Source organism: Cuculus canorus, chromosome 4, assembly GCF_017976375.1.
Source record: "Cuculus canorus isolate bCucCan1 chromosome 4, bCucCan1.pri, whole genome shotgun sequence".
Lineage (NCBI taxonomy): Eukaryota > Metazoa > Chordata > Aves > Cuculiformes > Cuculidae > Cuculus > Cuculus canorus.
This window is the reverse complement of record NC_071404.1, coordinates 25,462,495-25,478,501: the sequence shown is the minus strand read 5'-3', so window position 1 is coordinate 25,478,501 and position 16,007 is coordinate 25,462,495. Positions and strand designations below refer to the sequence as shown.

The 16,007-nt window shown below is 35.9% G+C and overlaps 1 protein-coding gene across 2 annotated transcripts in view; it reads left to right on the top strand.

Annotated features, from left to right (window-relative positions):
• Positions 1–16,007, top strand: part of PDS5A (PDS5 cohesin associated factor A) — an 85,158-nt gene that overhangs the window by 43,690 nt on the left and 25,461 nt on the right. For both annotated transcript variants that reach the window (XM_054065215.1, XM_054065216.1), the window contains exons 11-17: positions 597–742; positions 7,012–7,163; positions 10,504–10,617; positions 11,414–11,495; positions 13,507–13,555; positions 13,676–13,815; positions 15,290–15,405. In XM_054065215.1, coding sequence (XP_053921190.1) covers positions 597–742; positions 7,012–7,163; positions 10,504–10,617; positions 11,414–11,495; positions 13,507–13,555; positions 13,676–13,815; positions 15,290–15,405 — 799 coding nt within the window. The remainder of the gene's footprint in view (positions 1–596; positions 743–7,011; positions 7,164–10,503; positions 10,618–11,413; positions 11,496–13,506; positions 13,556–13,675; positions 13,816–15,289; positions 15,406–16,007) is intronic.

Here is a 16,007-nt window from a genome sequence, read left to right as displayed (position 1 = left end):
AAACTTTTGTCAAGTCAAAGTAAATCTTGGTGCAATGTCTTGGTTTATTTTCAAAAATGGTCAGCATATCCCCCAGTGCTCTCTTCTGCTGAACCTAGAAAATGCCATCATGCTGACCTAAACTGTGAAGTTTCTTCCTTTACTTCAGCATAAATTTAACTATGGCTTAACTGAAAATACCATTCTTTTTTGATGCAAGCTAACCTACAGCAATTGTCAGTATTTTTCATTTATCATTTACCTTCTTAGCTCTCTGTGAATGAGAGTTTCTGCTCTTTTTATTTCTTCGCACACCACCCGCCCTTTATTTTCAGTATATTCCAATCAACTTTATTTCACTTCATTGCTGTTGCAAATGAGGTTATTGTAAAAGCTATTTACTTTTATATTTTTCTGATATTTACAGTTATATAATTGTTTTATATTTAACATAGAAAATGGTGGAACAGATGTTTCCTGTAGGCAGTTATATGCTTAATAGATTATATGGTTATGATATTCAACAGGCATTTAATTGCTTCAGTATTATTAATAAATTAGAATAGGTCATATCTACATAAAAAAGCCAAGCTTTTCATTATTTCTGATTGTAACAGAATATTTGAAGGTTAGATCACATGACCCAGAAGAAGCCATTCGACATGATGTTATTGTTACAATTATTACTGCGGGCAAGAGAGATCTTTCTTTAGTCAATGACCAGCTGCTTGGCTTTGTAAGGGAAAGAACACTAGACAAACGGGTAAGTGTTAATATTTTATTTTCAGGAATATCTGCTTCTAATTTCATAAAAGTCAAACAAAAAACCCAAAGCCACAAAAATAGGTAATCTGAGAATTGAGTGTCAGTTTGATGTGGGGAAGAGAATTTTCTTACCAGAACACTTTCATGTAGATTCCATGTTATCAAGGCAGCCATCAAGTGGTGTCAAGTAAATATGATTGATTTGTGAGGAATGCAATCCCATTGTAAGAGCATAAGAATTACCACATATGTTTAGGCCAAAGGTCCCTACAGCCCTGTTTAATTTTGGCTTTCAGCAATTTGTGATTTAAGGATTTCTTAAATTAAGTTGGTGATGTTCATCATAGTTTTCAAGGGACTTTATTCCATGAATTTATCAAGCTCTCTCTTTAACTTATTTGTACCTTACAAGCATCTATGGCATCTTTATCAGTAAATTGAAATTCAGTGCGTGTGCTGAAAAAATAATTTCACTTGTTTGTTTTAAACTTGTCTGATAGTCCTTGCATTATGTAAAATAATAAATATCCTTTGGCCCACTTACAATTGATAAATACGTATATACATCATATCTTCTTCACTTTTATACTTTCCAAGCTGAAGAATCACCGATTAACTTCCACACAAATTGATCATTGCATACTTCGGGTCATTCTTGTCTGGTTGTTCTGTATCCTGTTGGAACCAAGATGACCAGACTTGGCCATGGCATTCAGGGTGCTCACCATATTGTGTACATACTGTATGCTGATTTTTTTTTTTCCCCCCTTATTCTTTTAACGTTGTGTTTGTCTTTTATGCAGTTTCTGAGTGTTCAGCTGGCAATTTCGGTAAACATCCATGTTGACTTCACTGTCTTTCCTGAAAAATTTTAGGTTATACGTTGCCCAATAACATACATGCAGAGTTAATGCAGATGGAAAAAATGGGCCTTAATCTGAATTTCTTCTACTTCATATTTTAATGATTCAGTAGCATGACGTTTTTCTGCAGTTCTTCATTATTATGTTATGTCTGACTACTTCAGCAAATTTTATACACACTCTTCTATTCGTTTCTAAAATTTTTTTCATGTTAGGTGTCGCACATTGCCTTCTGACTCCATCAGTACGTTCACTTCATTCCCATTATTATGAAAACCAGTCATTTATTTGTGCCCATTGGCTGGTGTGTTTCGTTTAATAATTAATTCACTACAGGATTTTTATTTTTAAATCCTCTGGTGTGAGACTTCAGAAGGTTTTTTTGATCCTAATGCATTTTACTGATACTTGTGGGTCTGCTAAAATTTATTTTTACCTAGAGAAAGCTTCCCATTATGTAAAGTGAAATGACTCATTCCCATAACTGCTTTTTTCAGCAGTATATACTCTTTGTTGTTGTTACTATTTTGTTTCAACCTGTCTGTTCATTCAAAATCAGATATTCTGGTGAGTGGCACTGTGTTCCTCTGGGGACCCTTTGAGTTCTTGCACATTTGTTATGTTCACTCTGCTGACAAACTGCAATAACAGGACAGTTAGTATTTGGTGTCCTATAAAAAGTCATGGATGGGATACCTTCTTTTATTAATTTGTTTTAAAATGCCTTCTAATGACATGTTAAAAAAACTTCTTCATCCCTCTCTCCTGGCATCAATCTTGTTTGTGTCTCAGCCTTACAAAAGGGTCTGGAAGGCTTCCTGTTTCTGGAGGCTTTGGCGAAGATATTTAATTAGTATGCTTTCAGTAATTTGGTTCTGAAACTTTTGCCATGCTTCATCAGGGATTTACTTTCAACTTGCCAGAGCATAAAATGTTTCCTGTTTGCGTTCTTTCAGGTGTAGCTTCATGCTCTTTGGAGGATGATGTTTTAATAGCAGACTTCACTGTGCTTGTGTAACCATGTTGATTTTTTGTCATTGTTCCTTTCTGATAGGAGGCATCCTTTCTATAATATGTCATTCTAGCTGTTTACTTCAATTCTTTTAAAATGACTTTCTCATTTTTTATGTCTTCCTTTTTAAATGAGAATGCTACTGTAATTGATTTTGAGAAAAGGATGTAATCTTTGCACGAAAAGAAATACTGATTTTGAATGTTCACTGTTATAAAGCAGCTCTTCAGTTAGTTGTACCTGCAGCTTGACCTTGCATGTTGCTTATGAGTGATTAAGACCACCTTCCTTCTTTTTCAGCCATTAAACAAACATGCCCAAAAAGTCATCTATGAGATTTAAAAGCTCTTAGCTTAACCACCACTTCCCATTGAGACTTCCACTTACTGTTTGATTGTTGTTTCTTCTATATAGTGTCTCTGTTCTCATTTAGCATGTCGCCATCAGTAAGAGGCACTCACTTGTACCTCTGTAATAGTCATTGCTACTGAGCTAGTTTTTTTCCTGCTCGTATAGCCTTTAACCCAGTGTAGTACTTCTTCATGTTCCTAATGTATTGGACTCAGTGATTCCACACCAGTCATGGGTTTGATAATACATTACATTTCAAGGTTAGGTGTGTTTTCAGGCATTCATCAGTCAAGAATAACTTCACCTATAGATGATATTTCTCTTACAAAAATCTCTGGAGAGAGCTTTAATGAAATACATCCTGAGGAGAAATGAAAATCGGTAATTGACTAGACATGATGACAACAGATAGTTCACATATGAAGTAGACCTTAACAGTACAGCATGTCTTTGTAGGTATAGTTAGTGTTATGAAGTGAATATCAAGGAATTGCAAACTTTCAGCTCTTTTAAAAAAATTATTTTTTTAGACTTTTTCTTCAGTCTCAGAGAGGGACATGAATATGTCCATGTAACTGTCTTTATATTGCTGATGCAGGATTTTTTTCAGTTCCTGACATAGTGCATTATACCTTTTTTAATTATTCTTTTGCTTTAAAGAACTTGATTGTCTTCTGCTAACTGCATTTAACCCTTGTAGGCAAGCTTTGATTGGACAAATCTACTGCAAACTCCTAAGTTGATCATTCATCAATTTAACTTAATCTAATTCTTCATAGGCCTGCAATCATCTATCAAATGACTATAGATATTACTGTAAGAAGAAGAGTTCTCCAACAGACTGAAGTAAAATGCTGATTGCTTAAATACATTAGTCTGTCATTTCAGTTTTGCCTTTTCCCTATATAAAACATCATGGAATCTAGAAAACTTTAAATTTAAGTCATGCTAACTGTTACGCCATTTATGTGACCTGTTTTTTTCTCCTGACCATATTCTAGTTGGCACAGTATTAGTAAACATAGCCTAATGACTTTTTTAGGGTAAAGGTTTTGGCTAAAATACACTACTTTCTTTTTTGAAAGACATCCTTAGCTAATTCAATCTGTATGAGTGTTTTCACCATGATTATAGCTATGAAAAAAAACAACAGAAAAACCCAATCACCACCACCACTTGTAGTTTTCAAATCCATTTTTATCAGTCCATTTGGTAACTTATAGCGACCTTCCAGTACCTGAAGGGGGGCTACAGGAAAGCTGCAGAGAGACTGTTCACAAAGGCTTGTAGTGATAGGATGAGAGGCAATGGGTATAAACTGGAGAGGGGCAGATTCAGGCTTGACATGAGGAAGAATTTCTTCATGATGAGGGTGGTGAGGTGTTGGCACAGGTTGCCCAGGGAAAGTGTGGATGCGCCTTCCCTGGAGGTGTTCAAGGCCAGGTTGGATGGGGCCTTGGGCAGCCTGATCTAGTTGAAGATGTCCCTGCCCATGGCAGGGGGGTTGGTACTTGATGATCTTAAAGGTAGCTTCCAGCCCAAACTATTCTATAATTCTATGATTTTCCAGTGGAGCACTATCTGTAGAGTCTTTCCAGTGTCTTTGCTTTTCAGAATCATTAGTTTCAGGAGACTTTTTTTAAAAAAAATAAATTAAAGCTTCTAAAATTTATTCAGGTACTTTACTGTGGAATAACCTGAAGAATCTGAAGAATTAGAGGAGAGTTTTGACAGCTGACTTTTGTGCCCATTTCTCCCAACAGCATTTGTGGTCTAGGGATTTAGTCCGTTTGTGAGAACAGACTTTAACAACATCAACTTGAAGCCCAAAGCTATAGAACGAGGAGCCTTAGGAACAGATTCTCATTTTCTGTTTTTCTTTACACACTTTTCTGCATGTGTTAGTTTTAACTCCTCCTTCCTCATGTGTACTAAAACCAATTGTAGCTTTTTCTGGACGAAAGAGAAAAATTTTAAGATTTTAATATTCTTAACTCTGTGGAAGGAAAAGGTTAACTATTCCAACAGGTAAGGGGTTGCCTTGAACTTTCAATAACTTTTTAATTATGTTCAATTATGTTGGTCGACTAAGGAAGCTAAGACTGCCAAAATTCTTTCGTTAGTTAAATAAGGGTAGTAATTCTGTTAGCTGTGTTTATTGATCTGCTCCCTTCCAAATCAGTTCTTACATTCCCCTTTATTTTCGCTTGCCTTCATTTTATAATCTACTGTATGCTTGAGCTTTCATTCTCTGAAGCATCTTATTAACTTTTCTATCTGTACCTCCTGTTCAGTGACTTGCTTCTGTGGTGTCTCAAAGCATTCTCCATGGGATTCTGTTCACTGCCTTGCATCTTCTGCTTGAAACAGCCTTTCTGCATGCTGACTTGTAGTCTCTACTGCAATTCCAATGATTGGAAATTTATTCACAGTCCAAATCTGCTTTCCTTATAAACCCTCAAATCTGGTTTCATTTTAGCCTTAAATTTTCTAGAGTAATTTCTTGCAATCCTTCTCTATTGTCTACTGACAATAGTATTGCTGTCCTTCCTGTCTCACATAGGAGATCTGATGAAGCTATCATTTGCAGTGGAAAAGTATATCTGAATGCAGAAAAATATTAAAAAAAAAATCTGAAAATGTTTCTCTTGAAGACCTTTATTTTCTTTAAAATGTGTTTTAGGCCACAATGAGTGTGAATAAATTCCTGCAGAGGTGTTAAACCCTGAACCTGTTTATATCTAAAGGGTTTCTCCTTTGTGAAAGCAAAGTTTTATACTGTATAGTGGCAAAGTCATTGCTATCTTGCCCTATTACTTGTAGTTTTAATGTTTAAGAAATATGTAACGCAATACAATTTTTATTTTTTCCATCATCTTGATATGACCTACTCGAACACCTAGTGGTATCTAAGACTGTTATGCTGACATAATGTATGTTATCTTCAAGATTTTCCTTTTCTTTGCCCTTCAAAAAAAAATTCAATAAAACTATTAAGTCAAATGTGCAGTATCTCACTGCATGTTATTAAAACAAGCCCTTAGTTTCACAACATTGAAGAAGTTAGGGGCAGTGAGAATGGCAGTATCTATGTTTATGCTTGATAGAGTGAAATGATTCGAGCATTGTTTTTCCTTGGAGTTCAAGGTAAAAATTGGTATCTAGCATGTCCTAGAAGAAATCCTCTCTTTCACTTTGAATTTCATGCATTTGTTTTAAATGTTGAGGGAAAACAAGTTTCTTCTGAGTATTTCTATGTAAATCATTTAGTAAATTAATCCTCAACCTGTTCTGGTGTGATTTGTTCCACAAGTGGGCATAGGAGAGCTTATAGACCTTGTCTGTTAAAGTGTTTAATAATGTGACGTTTCCTGTTTGTGTGAGGGGATAAAGTAGTGACCACCAAAGCAAGGATGGGAACCTAGCAACCCCATCTGTGGATGTTGTAGTCTGGCTTTTTTTTTTTTTTTTTAAATCCCTGGAGATTTACAGCAATTACTTCAAGGCTTGAGCACAAAAGGGCCTTTCCCACTGTCCTGGAAAGTGGTGCAAGAGTTCAAGCCTTAGCGGGTTTAGCTAGGCCTAAGCTCCAGATCTCCCATTTCTAGACAAGGGTGCTGTGACAGTGTAAGGCTATAGGAAGAAAGAAAGCTGCCACCTTTAATTGGTGCCTGCCTCTGAATAGATATGTATTCTGTATCCTGATTCAAGAAGGCACTTATTCAAGCATACATGTTAAGCTGTTTTTTATACTGACTAACTCCCAGATTTTCTTTGCTCTGCACAGAGGAGTATGGGATTCCACTGTACAGACAATACTTAATCTGCATAGTATAGGGGAAACCCCTTAGGTGAGCTTTGCAAATTCTCATTTAGAGGCTATAAACAGCATTTTTGCAGCTTTTGAATTGTCTAAATGTAGGAGTTTAGAAATTGGCCACTTCATCTATCACACTTCTGCATCTTTACTGTATTATGTATATGTTGAATATTTGTTTACCAAAACTATTCCTCACCTGTTTTTATTTCTTCCTCCTTAAGTGGCGAGTAAGAAAAGAAGCTATGATGGGTCTTGCCCAGCTATACAAGAAGTATTGTCTTCATGCCGAAGCTGGAAAAGATGCTGCAGAGAAAGTGAGCTGGATAAAGGATAAACTTTTACACATATATTATCAAAATAGCATTGATGACAAGTGAGTCAACCTAAGCCTTCCTAATTTTCATTGTATAGTGATAAGAGATCCCTGAAAAAATGTGCTTATTATGAGAAAACTGTTACATCACGTTCTGTATTTGTAGGTTTAAGTGTGATATGTTTAATTAAGAATTAAGAAAGATACTCAGGACACTGTATTGCCTGTTCATGCATTGATTTTATTTACTGATGGAACTAGATCTGTAATGATAGTAGTTTGTCATTAACTAACCACCGCGCAGAAAAAAATATTGTCAAATGTTGCATTGTATTATCTGTTCATGCATTCATTCTGTTTACTGATGGAACTAGATCTGTAATGTTTGTCATTAGCCACTGCGCAGAAAAAAATATTGTCAAATGTTGCATTTACCATACACAGTTATTGTTTGCCTTCCTACTTTCCAGAGGCTAGCCTGTTAAAATCTAAGATCTGTGAGCATGGTGCATGTACGCACCACAGTACATGCACAGACATCTTGTTTTGGTGTGCTCTAGAAAAACAGACCGTTTAGGTAGAACAAAAGCTGAAGAAGCATCAGAGGTGCTCCCCCTATTGCCTAGTCTTCCCTGGTTTGTCACTCTGTCCCTTAATTTTTTTTAAATACTATTTTTGCTTAGAGAAAAGTATTTTGGCCAAGGTTTTGGAAGATAACTTTCAACTCTCTCTATTAATTCTTTTGTCTTAATATGGAAAGCCAGACTCTGAGATCCCACAGTCTTCAGCCTAGATTTTTAATAAAGCAGGCTTGGAAATCAGCCATTCCTTTGTAGTGTTTCTCTGCTACCTCAATATGTTTTGTCATCTTAGTAACTAGTCTGAATGGGCTAATGGCCTCCTTCAGTTCCCAGTTATGGTGGAGCATTCTTACCGCTGCAGTGTTGAAGGCTCTCATTTTGTTCATCTCACTGACCATGAGTGGACCAGAGTTACATATTTGATTTTTTTGCCTTCTTTTTTTTAAAAAAAATAAATCTCTGGATATGAGATTGTACACACAGAAGTTACACTGAAGCTCTGCTAAGTTAGAAGTATCAAATACTGAAAAATTGGGAAATCTCCACATAGTTTGTACAAAGCTAATTCTGTGTATATATGTGCCTCAAGTATGCTTTGGTTTGAATTGTGACGTTTGCTCAGTGCATAGGTTTGATAGTGAGCAGAGAATGAAACAAAGTTCCACGGTGAATGGGACAGATGTTTTCAATATTCCTGCTCACTGGAAATGCAGAACACTGTTAAGCAAATGATGAATTTTAAGGAAAGACAATGTAGTCAAAGCTGAGTTTCTTTCTGTTTCTCTAACAAGAAATCTTCTGAAAGTCTGATTAAGCCATTGAAACTGTTCTTTTAATGAGTAGACATGGACTGTAGACTGTTTTCTGCGTATCTGCACCAAAAGATTGGTGGCTTGATTTTCAGTGTTCCATTAGTTCAGTTTAGTACCCTGAATTTTAATCCAAATTCTACTTGCTTTTAAGGCTGACAATGGAGTTCTTGCTCAGTCACACCATTGGGTTGGTTTTCTTGTCTCAGACTAGAGGAATAAATGCATTTCAATGTTGTTACTAGAGAGCTAGTACTTTTAGCACCTGAAGAGCTGTAGAAATGCTATGATCTTTTAAGAGATAGTCCGTCCAATCCTTAAACACACAAGCATAGGTCAAAATTAATCAACTCTGGCCTGTTTTCCTTCCACGATGAGGGAGGAGGAAAAAAGTGAACAACTGTCTCAGCCTTAGAGTATTTTCTGTTGTGTGTATGACATAGCACTAGTTCTTCGAAAGGATAATAGTGCAGTATCACACAGTATTCAGGCATGAAGTGGAACGGAATTAATTTTCTCCACACATCCTTAACTTAGTTCCTTGGTAGTTTTTCATGGTACTTGACTATTGATGTGCACATCTACTAAAGGCTGAGAACGTGTAACAATAAAAAATGCTTCTCACCTGTGTGTTTTACAACAAATGCATAGGGAATAAAATAAAGACATCTTAGATACTGCCCTGCTACCTGCTCTTGATTTGCTAGCCAAGGACTTTCCTCACAGGAGAAAAGCGTGTCAAAGAGGAATTCCCTATCTTTACCCTAACCAACACAGACCAAGAAAGGCATGATACAGCCTCACCATCTGCATTGACAGATTTTCTAGAACGTGTATCTGTAGAACCATGAGCTAGAGCAGTGTTCATAGATTAGTAAAATAACTCTGATACCTCCAGTTTCCTCGTGTGTTGAATAGATGAGTCTCCTGAGATCTGAAAATCCTGTTCCCCAGGTAATTTAGATCTTTGAGTCATCAGAAGTAAAATGTACATTTCAAGGGGGAAAGTCAGATTTTCCTTAATATTAATGGAGTGCCTTGAGATGTTTGTATCCATATTCATTATCACCCTCTTATTCCTCTGCCATTCCATAATGTTGGAATTTTCTTTGAGCGGAAATAACATGTGATTTACCTGTGCTGCCTTCAGTGCTCTTTGTACAAGGCACTCCTAGAGTATTTGCTAGGAATCATAGTGGAAATATTTGTAAATTCAAATACACAAAATATTTGTCCATAAATATGTCAAATTGTATGGCTGAACATTATGCACAGCTCTCGTTACTATGAATTGAATTAATGTCTGAATGTTATTTCTTTTGGGGGAGACTATAATGAGATGACCTGTGCAGTCATATTTTGTAGTTCAGGTTTTATATTTAATGTAAAACCTTAAATATGTATTGTTCTTTTTTTTTTTTAAAAAAAAAAATAATTGGAGTATTGCTAGTTTGATCTGTTCTCGCTTAGTTTTGCTTCTGCTCCTTTTGTTTTGGTGTTGTTTTGTCTCCACCTTTTTAATGCTGATTTTTAGCTCCTGTAATAGAATAATGAGTAGTTTCAAATGCTTTGCTTTTTTTTTGAGTACTAGTTTTATCTTAGCCTCTCCCTTGAAGATACTTCAGATTTTTACTTTTCTTCTCTTTTGACTTGTATTCTTGCATTCTCTCTCCTTTACTGTCTGTACCTTTCTCTTATGTATGAGTGAACAAAGAGAGATTCTCAGAACCTAAAGGAAAAGGAGAATTTGGATGGTGACAAATAAAGCAATTACTCCTTCTTAGAGATGAAAATGAAATAACATGGAAAAGCTCTCAAGAAGTAGTTCTTGCTAATCTTTCCATCAGCAGTGGAAGTGATCTTCACAGATAAGAAAAAATATGATTTTTTTTTTCTTTTCTGTTGAAAAAATCTACTTTAAATGGCTTCCAATTTTTTTTTGTTCTTTCAGCTTGTCTGAAAGGCATCATCACTTTTGGAAACATGCAGTTTTTATCTCTTTTCCTGCAGATTACTGGTAGAGAAAATCTTTGCTCAGTATCTAGTTCCACACAATTTGGAAACAGAAGAGCGAATGAAGTGTTTGTACTATTTGTATGCTAGCTTGGATCCAAATGCTGTCAAGTGAGTATAGTTTGTATTCAGCAAATACTTGCTTTCTCAGATTTTACTAATATCTATATAATCTTACTTGTATTATCAGGATTTAAATAAAAACATAAGTGATTGATGCTTAGCGTTATTTGCAAGTAGTATCTCAAAGCATTTGCTTTTGTATACAAACTGTATGTATCCTTTAGACAAAAAGATATCTTGATAGTTGAGAAGAGTGGTTTTATACATTCATTCTCGTTCAGTGAAAACAGCGCAGAATTAAAAACGGCAAGTAGTTACTTCTAGATTTGCTCTGTGTTAGGGTCCATGGTGAAGATATCTATAACTGGATTCTGGTCAGTAGCGGCCTGTTTTTTAGGCTGAAATTGTTATTTTCAAATAGTCTGGGCATTTGTAAAACATTCTGTGACTGCCCTGCATACGTGAGCTTGTTCGAAGTAGAATAATCACAGAATCATAGAATGGTAGGAGTTGGAAGGGACCTTTGGAGTTCAGCCAGTCCAACTCCCCTGCTAAAGTAGGTTCACCTACAGCAGGTTGCACAGGAGTGCATCTAGGTGAGTTTTAAATATCTTCAGAGAAGGAGAAATAATGAGAGAGATGGCATTCTGTAAAAAAGAGTAAATAAGTTTTACCTTGTTTGGAGCAGTTATTTATAATACTCGGTATGTTTTAGTTGCACCTACCAGATATTGCTCTTGTAAGATAAAAAAAGCAATCAGGCAGACTTGTTTACTAACATATCCAGCATGTTCTTGTCATGAACAAATTGGTAAGCTTTTCTTTTCGTTTTACACTTTTGCAGAGCACTGAATGAGATGTGGAAGTGCCAGAACATGCTAAGGAGTCACGTACGAGAATTACTAGACTTGCATAAGCAACCCACTGTACGATTTTAAAAATATTAATACTTTATCCAATTAACCTGTTAGACTAATTTACTGGGGGGATTTAATACCATCTTATTTGTTCAGTGTGACTTCATTATTCTGTTAACTTCCATATGTAGGCGATGTTCTGTTCTCATTAAGTTGGTTTCCGGTAATGCTTAAAGGTATATCGCCTCCTTAAGTTTACCATTATTTATGTTAGTGGTAAATAACTTTGGCACAAGTTTAAACTTTTTTTTCGAAGTGTTTTGTTTGGTTTTAACAGATCCTTTTTGTTTCTAATTTTATGACATATTTTAAGAGTGGAATAAGAGGTCTGACACAAAAAAAAAAAATTGTAAGACTAACATGATAACTTGGGAATCAGGAGTGGGAGGAGAGAAACAGAGGTGGTTATAGAACATGTTCTAACCTGCCACAGTGGGACAGGGCTCAACTCAATCGTTTGACTCAGTACAAGCTGATGCATGTTCAAATAGAGACGCTTTCTTAGCCTCGGTCGGAAAATGTTGGTGTGCAGGAGTGAAGAGCAAGTTAATATCAAGTTTCTTGTGAAACTGAAGAAATTTGTGACAAACTTTTCAATTATTGACTGAGGTTTACGGTGAAGAGTGCCTGTCTTGTGTACCTTTTTTTGATTGCACAAATGATTTTAAGAAGGCAGAGAAGGCATGAAAGTTAATGATCACCCAGGCTGCCCTTGCATATCAATTACCAGTGACAACATTGAAAAAATGCAAGATGTGGTTTGAAAAGACTGGGGGTTCGAGCAGTAGCTGAGAAAGTTCATTTGGACAGGGAAGGTGTTTGACGTATTCTGACAGAAAAATTGAACGGAAGAGAGACTTCTGCAAAAATGGTTCAGAAAGTGCTGTCAGATGAACAAAAAGAATGTTGGAAGGGATCGTGTTTGAACCTTTTGCAACTCACTGAGGATAAACCAGATTTGTTGAAACTAGAGTATTTGTATATGATCTGAAAACCAAGTGACAGTCAATACCGTGGAAATCAGCAACATCTCCAAGACCAAAAAATATGCATGAGACATTTGAGTTCAAGGCCGTGTTGATTGTTTTCTTTGATGTCTAGGGTATTGTGATGGCAGACTGGGTTCCCAGCAGCCAGACAGTGAATCCAGCAGTATTACATTGAAGTCATGATGAAATTGCATGAATGCATGAGAAGGAAATTACTAGAATTGTGGATAAACAGGTGGATTTGCTACCAAGACAACACACCAGCCCACAACATTTTCTCTGTGAAGCAGTTTTTAGCTAATAATATCATTGTACTTCAGCACTTGTCCTATTCACCACACCTGGGTCCCTGTGATTTCTTCCTCTTCCCAAAGATCAAGTTGGTGCCCAAAGGAAGCCATCTTTTGATGGTGAAAGATGTAAAAGCGAAAACTATAGAGGTCCTCAGTAGCCTTTCAGAAAATGATCTGTGGAATTGCTTTGAACGTTGGCAGCATTGTATACAGCTTTGTGTCAAGTGAGAAAGTGGTCATAGTTGATTTTTCTAATTTCTTACATAGAGTTACAGGCATAGTCTAATTTTTTTTGTGTTGGACCTCATATGTTGTAACATAAAGCAATTATTTGTTTGAAAAAAAAAATGTACTGGAATTTTATTTATATCTTCAAACTAGCAGGAACTTTAAATAGAAAGGTATTGCATCGGGGTTTTGCTGTGAGAGTGGACTTGGGGGAATTGTTTGTTCGAGTTTCTTTGAGGTCCAATTCCAACGATTGATTTTGATCTGTTATGTGAATTAGTGAATTTTTGCAGTTCTTTGGTCCTGCAAGAAGAACTTTCCCCTTTCTCTGTGTGTGGCAGGCGCTAAAGATACTGTTATACTATTCCAGTGTTTATTCTTAAAACAAGACCATAAAACATAAGATTCCATAGTAGAATGTAATGCTGCAGAGGAACTAACTGATCAGCTTAAACGTGTACTTTATAAAGGAGATATTGGTGATTCGTTTGTTTTTGCTGTTGTTCTCAGTCAGAAGCAAACAGTGCTGCCATGTTTGGAAAGCTGATGACCATAGCAAGTAAGTGTTCATAAGTTCTTTAACCTGCTATTACACCATTTCTGGAAATTGAGTTTCTGTGAATCTTGGCGTACTGAAGTGGCAAATTTGTCATATGTTAAATTATGTTTAATCATACAGAAAACCTTCCAGATCCTGGAAAAGCACAAGATTTTGTGAAGAAATTCAACCAGGTTCTGGGTGATGATGAGAAACTTCGGTCTCAGCTTGAACTGTTAATTAGCCCCACGTGTTCTTGTAAACAGGCTGATGTCTGTGTGGTAAGGAAATGGAAAAGCATACTTCTGTGCCTTAAATATTTGTGCTTAAAACCGTTTTTTGGAGTCAGTGGTCTCTTTTGCCACTTTAATGTGATATTTTTTTTTTTCCCCAATATATTTCTGATCTTCATGAAATACCTTTTTGGTTAACCTGTAGGAATTATGGAAAATATAATTTATGTTCATCATCTTGTTTCCTAAGAAAATACCAGCTTTACTGCTTACTGGGTTTATGAGCATCAAGCATTAAGTCTAAAAGACTAATTATTTTCTTTCATTTCAAGTGTCTGGTTTATGGTGAAGTCCCTAAACTGTCTTCTGACAATGACGAAACTTGTACTAGCAAGCCAAACATTACACCATCTGCATATTATTCATTTCTTTTTCTTTGTAGAACATTATTTTGGGATCAGTCTTACTCTCTCTATCATATATTTAGCCTCTTTGGTGAAAATACACAGCTTAATATTAAATTGGATTTTTTGAGAGACTTACTGGTCATGCAAACAGTCTCAGATTTTTTTTCGTTATGGTCCAAATTACAAGTAGGCAGTTTTGTTGACAGAAATCACAATAAAGAGCATCAACAAATAAACGTAAACTTCTTGCCTTTTGTCTAATGGCATTGAAATTGTCCAAGGAAGGAATAGCGTGTCTCATTCTAAACTAGTGAATTTGCACTTTAGGAATGCAGTGATGCAATTTCATCAGGGGAAGGTTTCTTCTCTCTTCCTGAAGATGCTTTAGTATAACAGTTAAAACACTGGTTTATAGGGTCTAGCATCCAACCCTTTAGGAGAAGGAGGATCAAGAAGTCATTCCTTTGAGAGATTTTTAGGCTTCTGTTTAAAACAGAAAGTATCATCTTACCCACCTTCTGCTGGGTTTGCAGCTGAGTTTAATGTTCTTGACATTTGGGGCATTCAGAGGGGAAAACCAGATTTTTGGATCCAGATATTCATAAGCAAGTACTGAACATCTGTTGTAGCTGAGGTAGTGTAGTGCTTCTGCACAACTGCAGCAGTGCAGCTTTTAGTGCAGTTTTTTTCATTGTTGCTTATGAAATCTCACGTATACAACAGGATTGCCTGCAGATTTATGGATTACTCTTCTTAACATAGATATTTAAATTCCAGCTACATAGCACTTAGTTCTCCCCTGATGATGTTTTGCATCTGACCTGCAATTCCGTAAGAAACTCTGAAGAACTCTCACTAGAAACTTAAATGCTTCTTACTTTTATATAGTTTGGTAAAGTATGTCTGCTTTCGATACAAGTGTGATAAAGAAAGATTTGGAGATAACAGCCCCACTTAAAATATGTTTCACTGATTATATTAATATGACAATCATATATATGATTATATCATATCATATTCACAGACAGTCTTTGTGGCTATATTTAGCTTATTCAGCATGCTTAAGAAGTAAGTAAAATGAGTCTAATTCTTGTTTGTATCTAACATTGTTATAGAGAGAGATAGCCCGGAAACTTGCAAATCCTAAACAACCAACAAATCCTTTTCTGGAAATGGTCAAATTTCTTTTGGAAAGAATTGCCCCTGTACATATTGACTCAGAAGCCATTAGGTAAGTTAGTAAGATTGTACTAACTCCTGAATCATCATAAAGATGATGTAAATGGAAAAAAAAGGGTGTTTGGGGGATTTAGATTAGACTTTCCTTAGCATATGGGTGTTTTTTTTAAAAAAAAACACTATGTAGTTGTCTTCATTTTTCACAGTCTGGAAAATGGAATTTAATTTTTTCTTTCTCCAGCTTCTTTGCAGTGCTCTCTCCAAACAATTAAAAAAATATAGTAATTGTTCACAGTGAAACTGCTATTTGTGGGGCTTAAAGTGAAAATTGTGATCATAGTTTTCACGTAGTTAACTACAACACAGTCTTCCATATAGCAGTTGAAGTAAATAGCTTTTGTGGGATTGTGTTAGAGAATATTTGGATTTCTTTTGAGTCTTGTCTGGCAACCTGATTACATTATGAAAGTCCATGCTATTGTGTGTTAATCTGAATGCTGCCAACAGGGGATGGGTCTGTGAGGGTTTTTTTTTTTCTGAAGAATTAATTTTGCAGAAAGCTATCAGAAGGAAAATGAATAATGGAATAGTTTGATTTAAAAAAAAAAACAAACCAACACACCCCAACAAACAACACCCTCCTCCCCAGCGGAC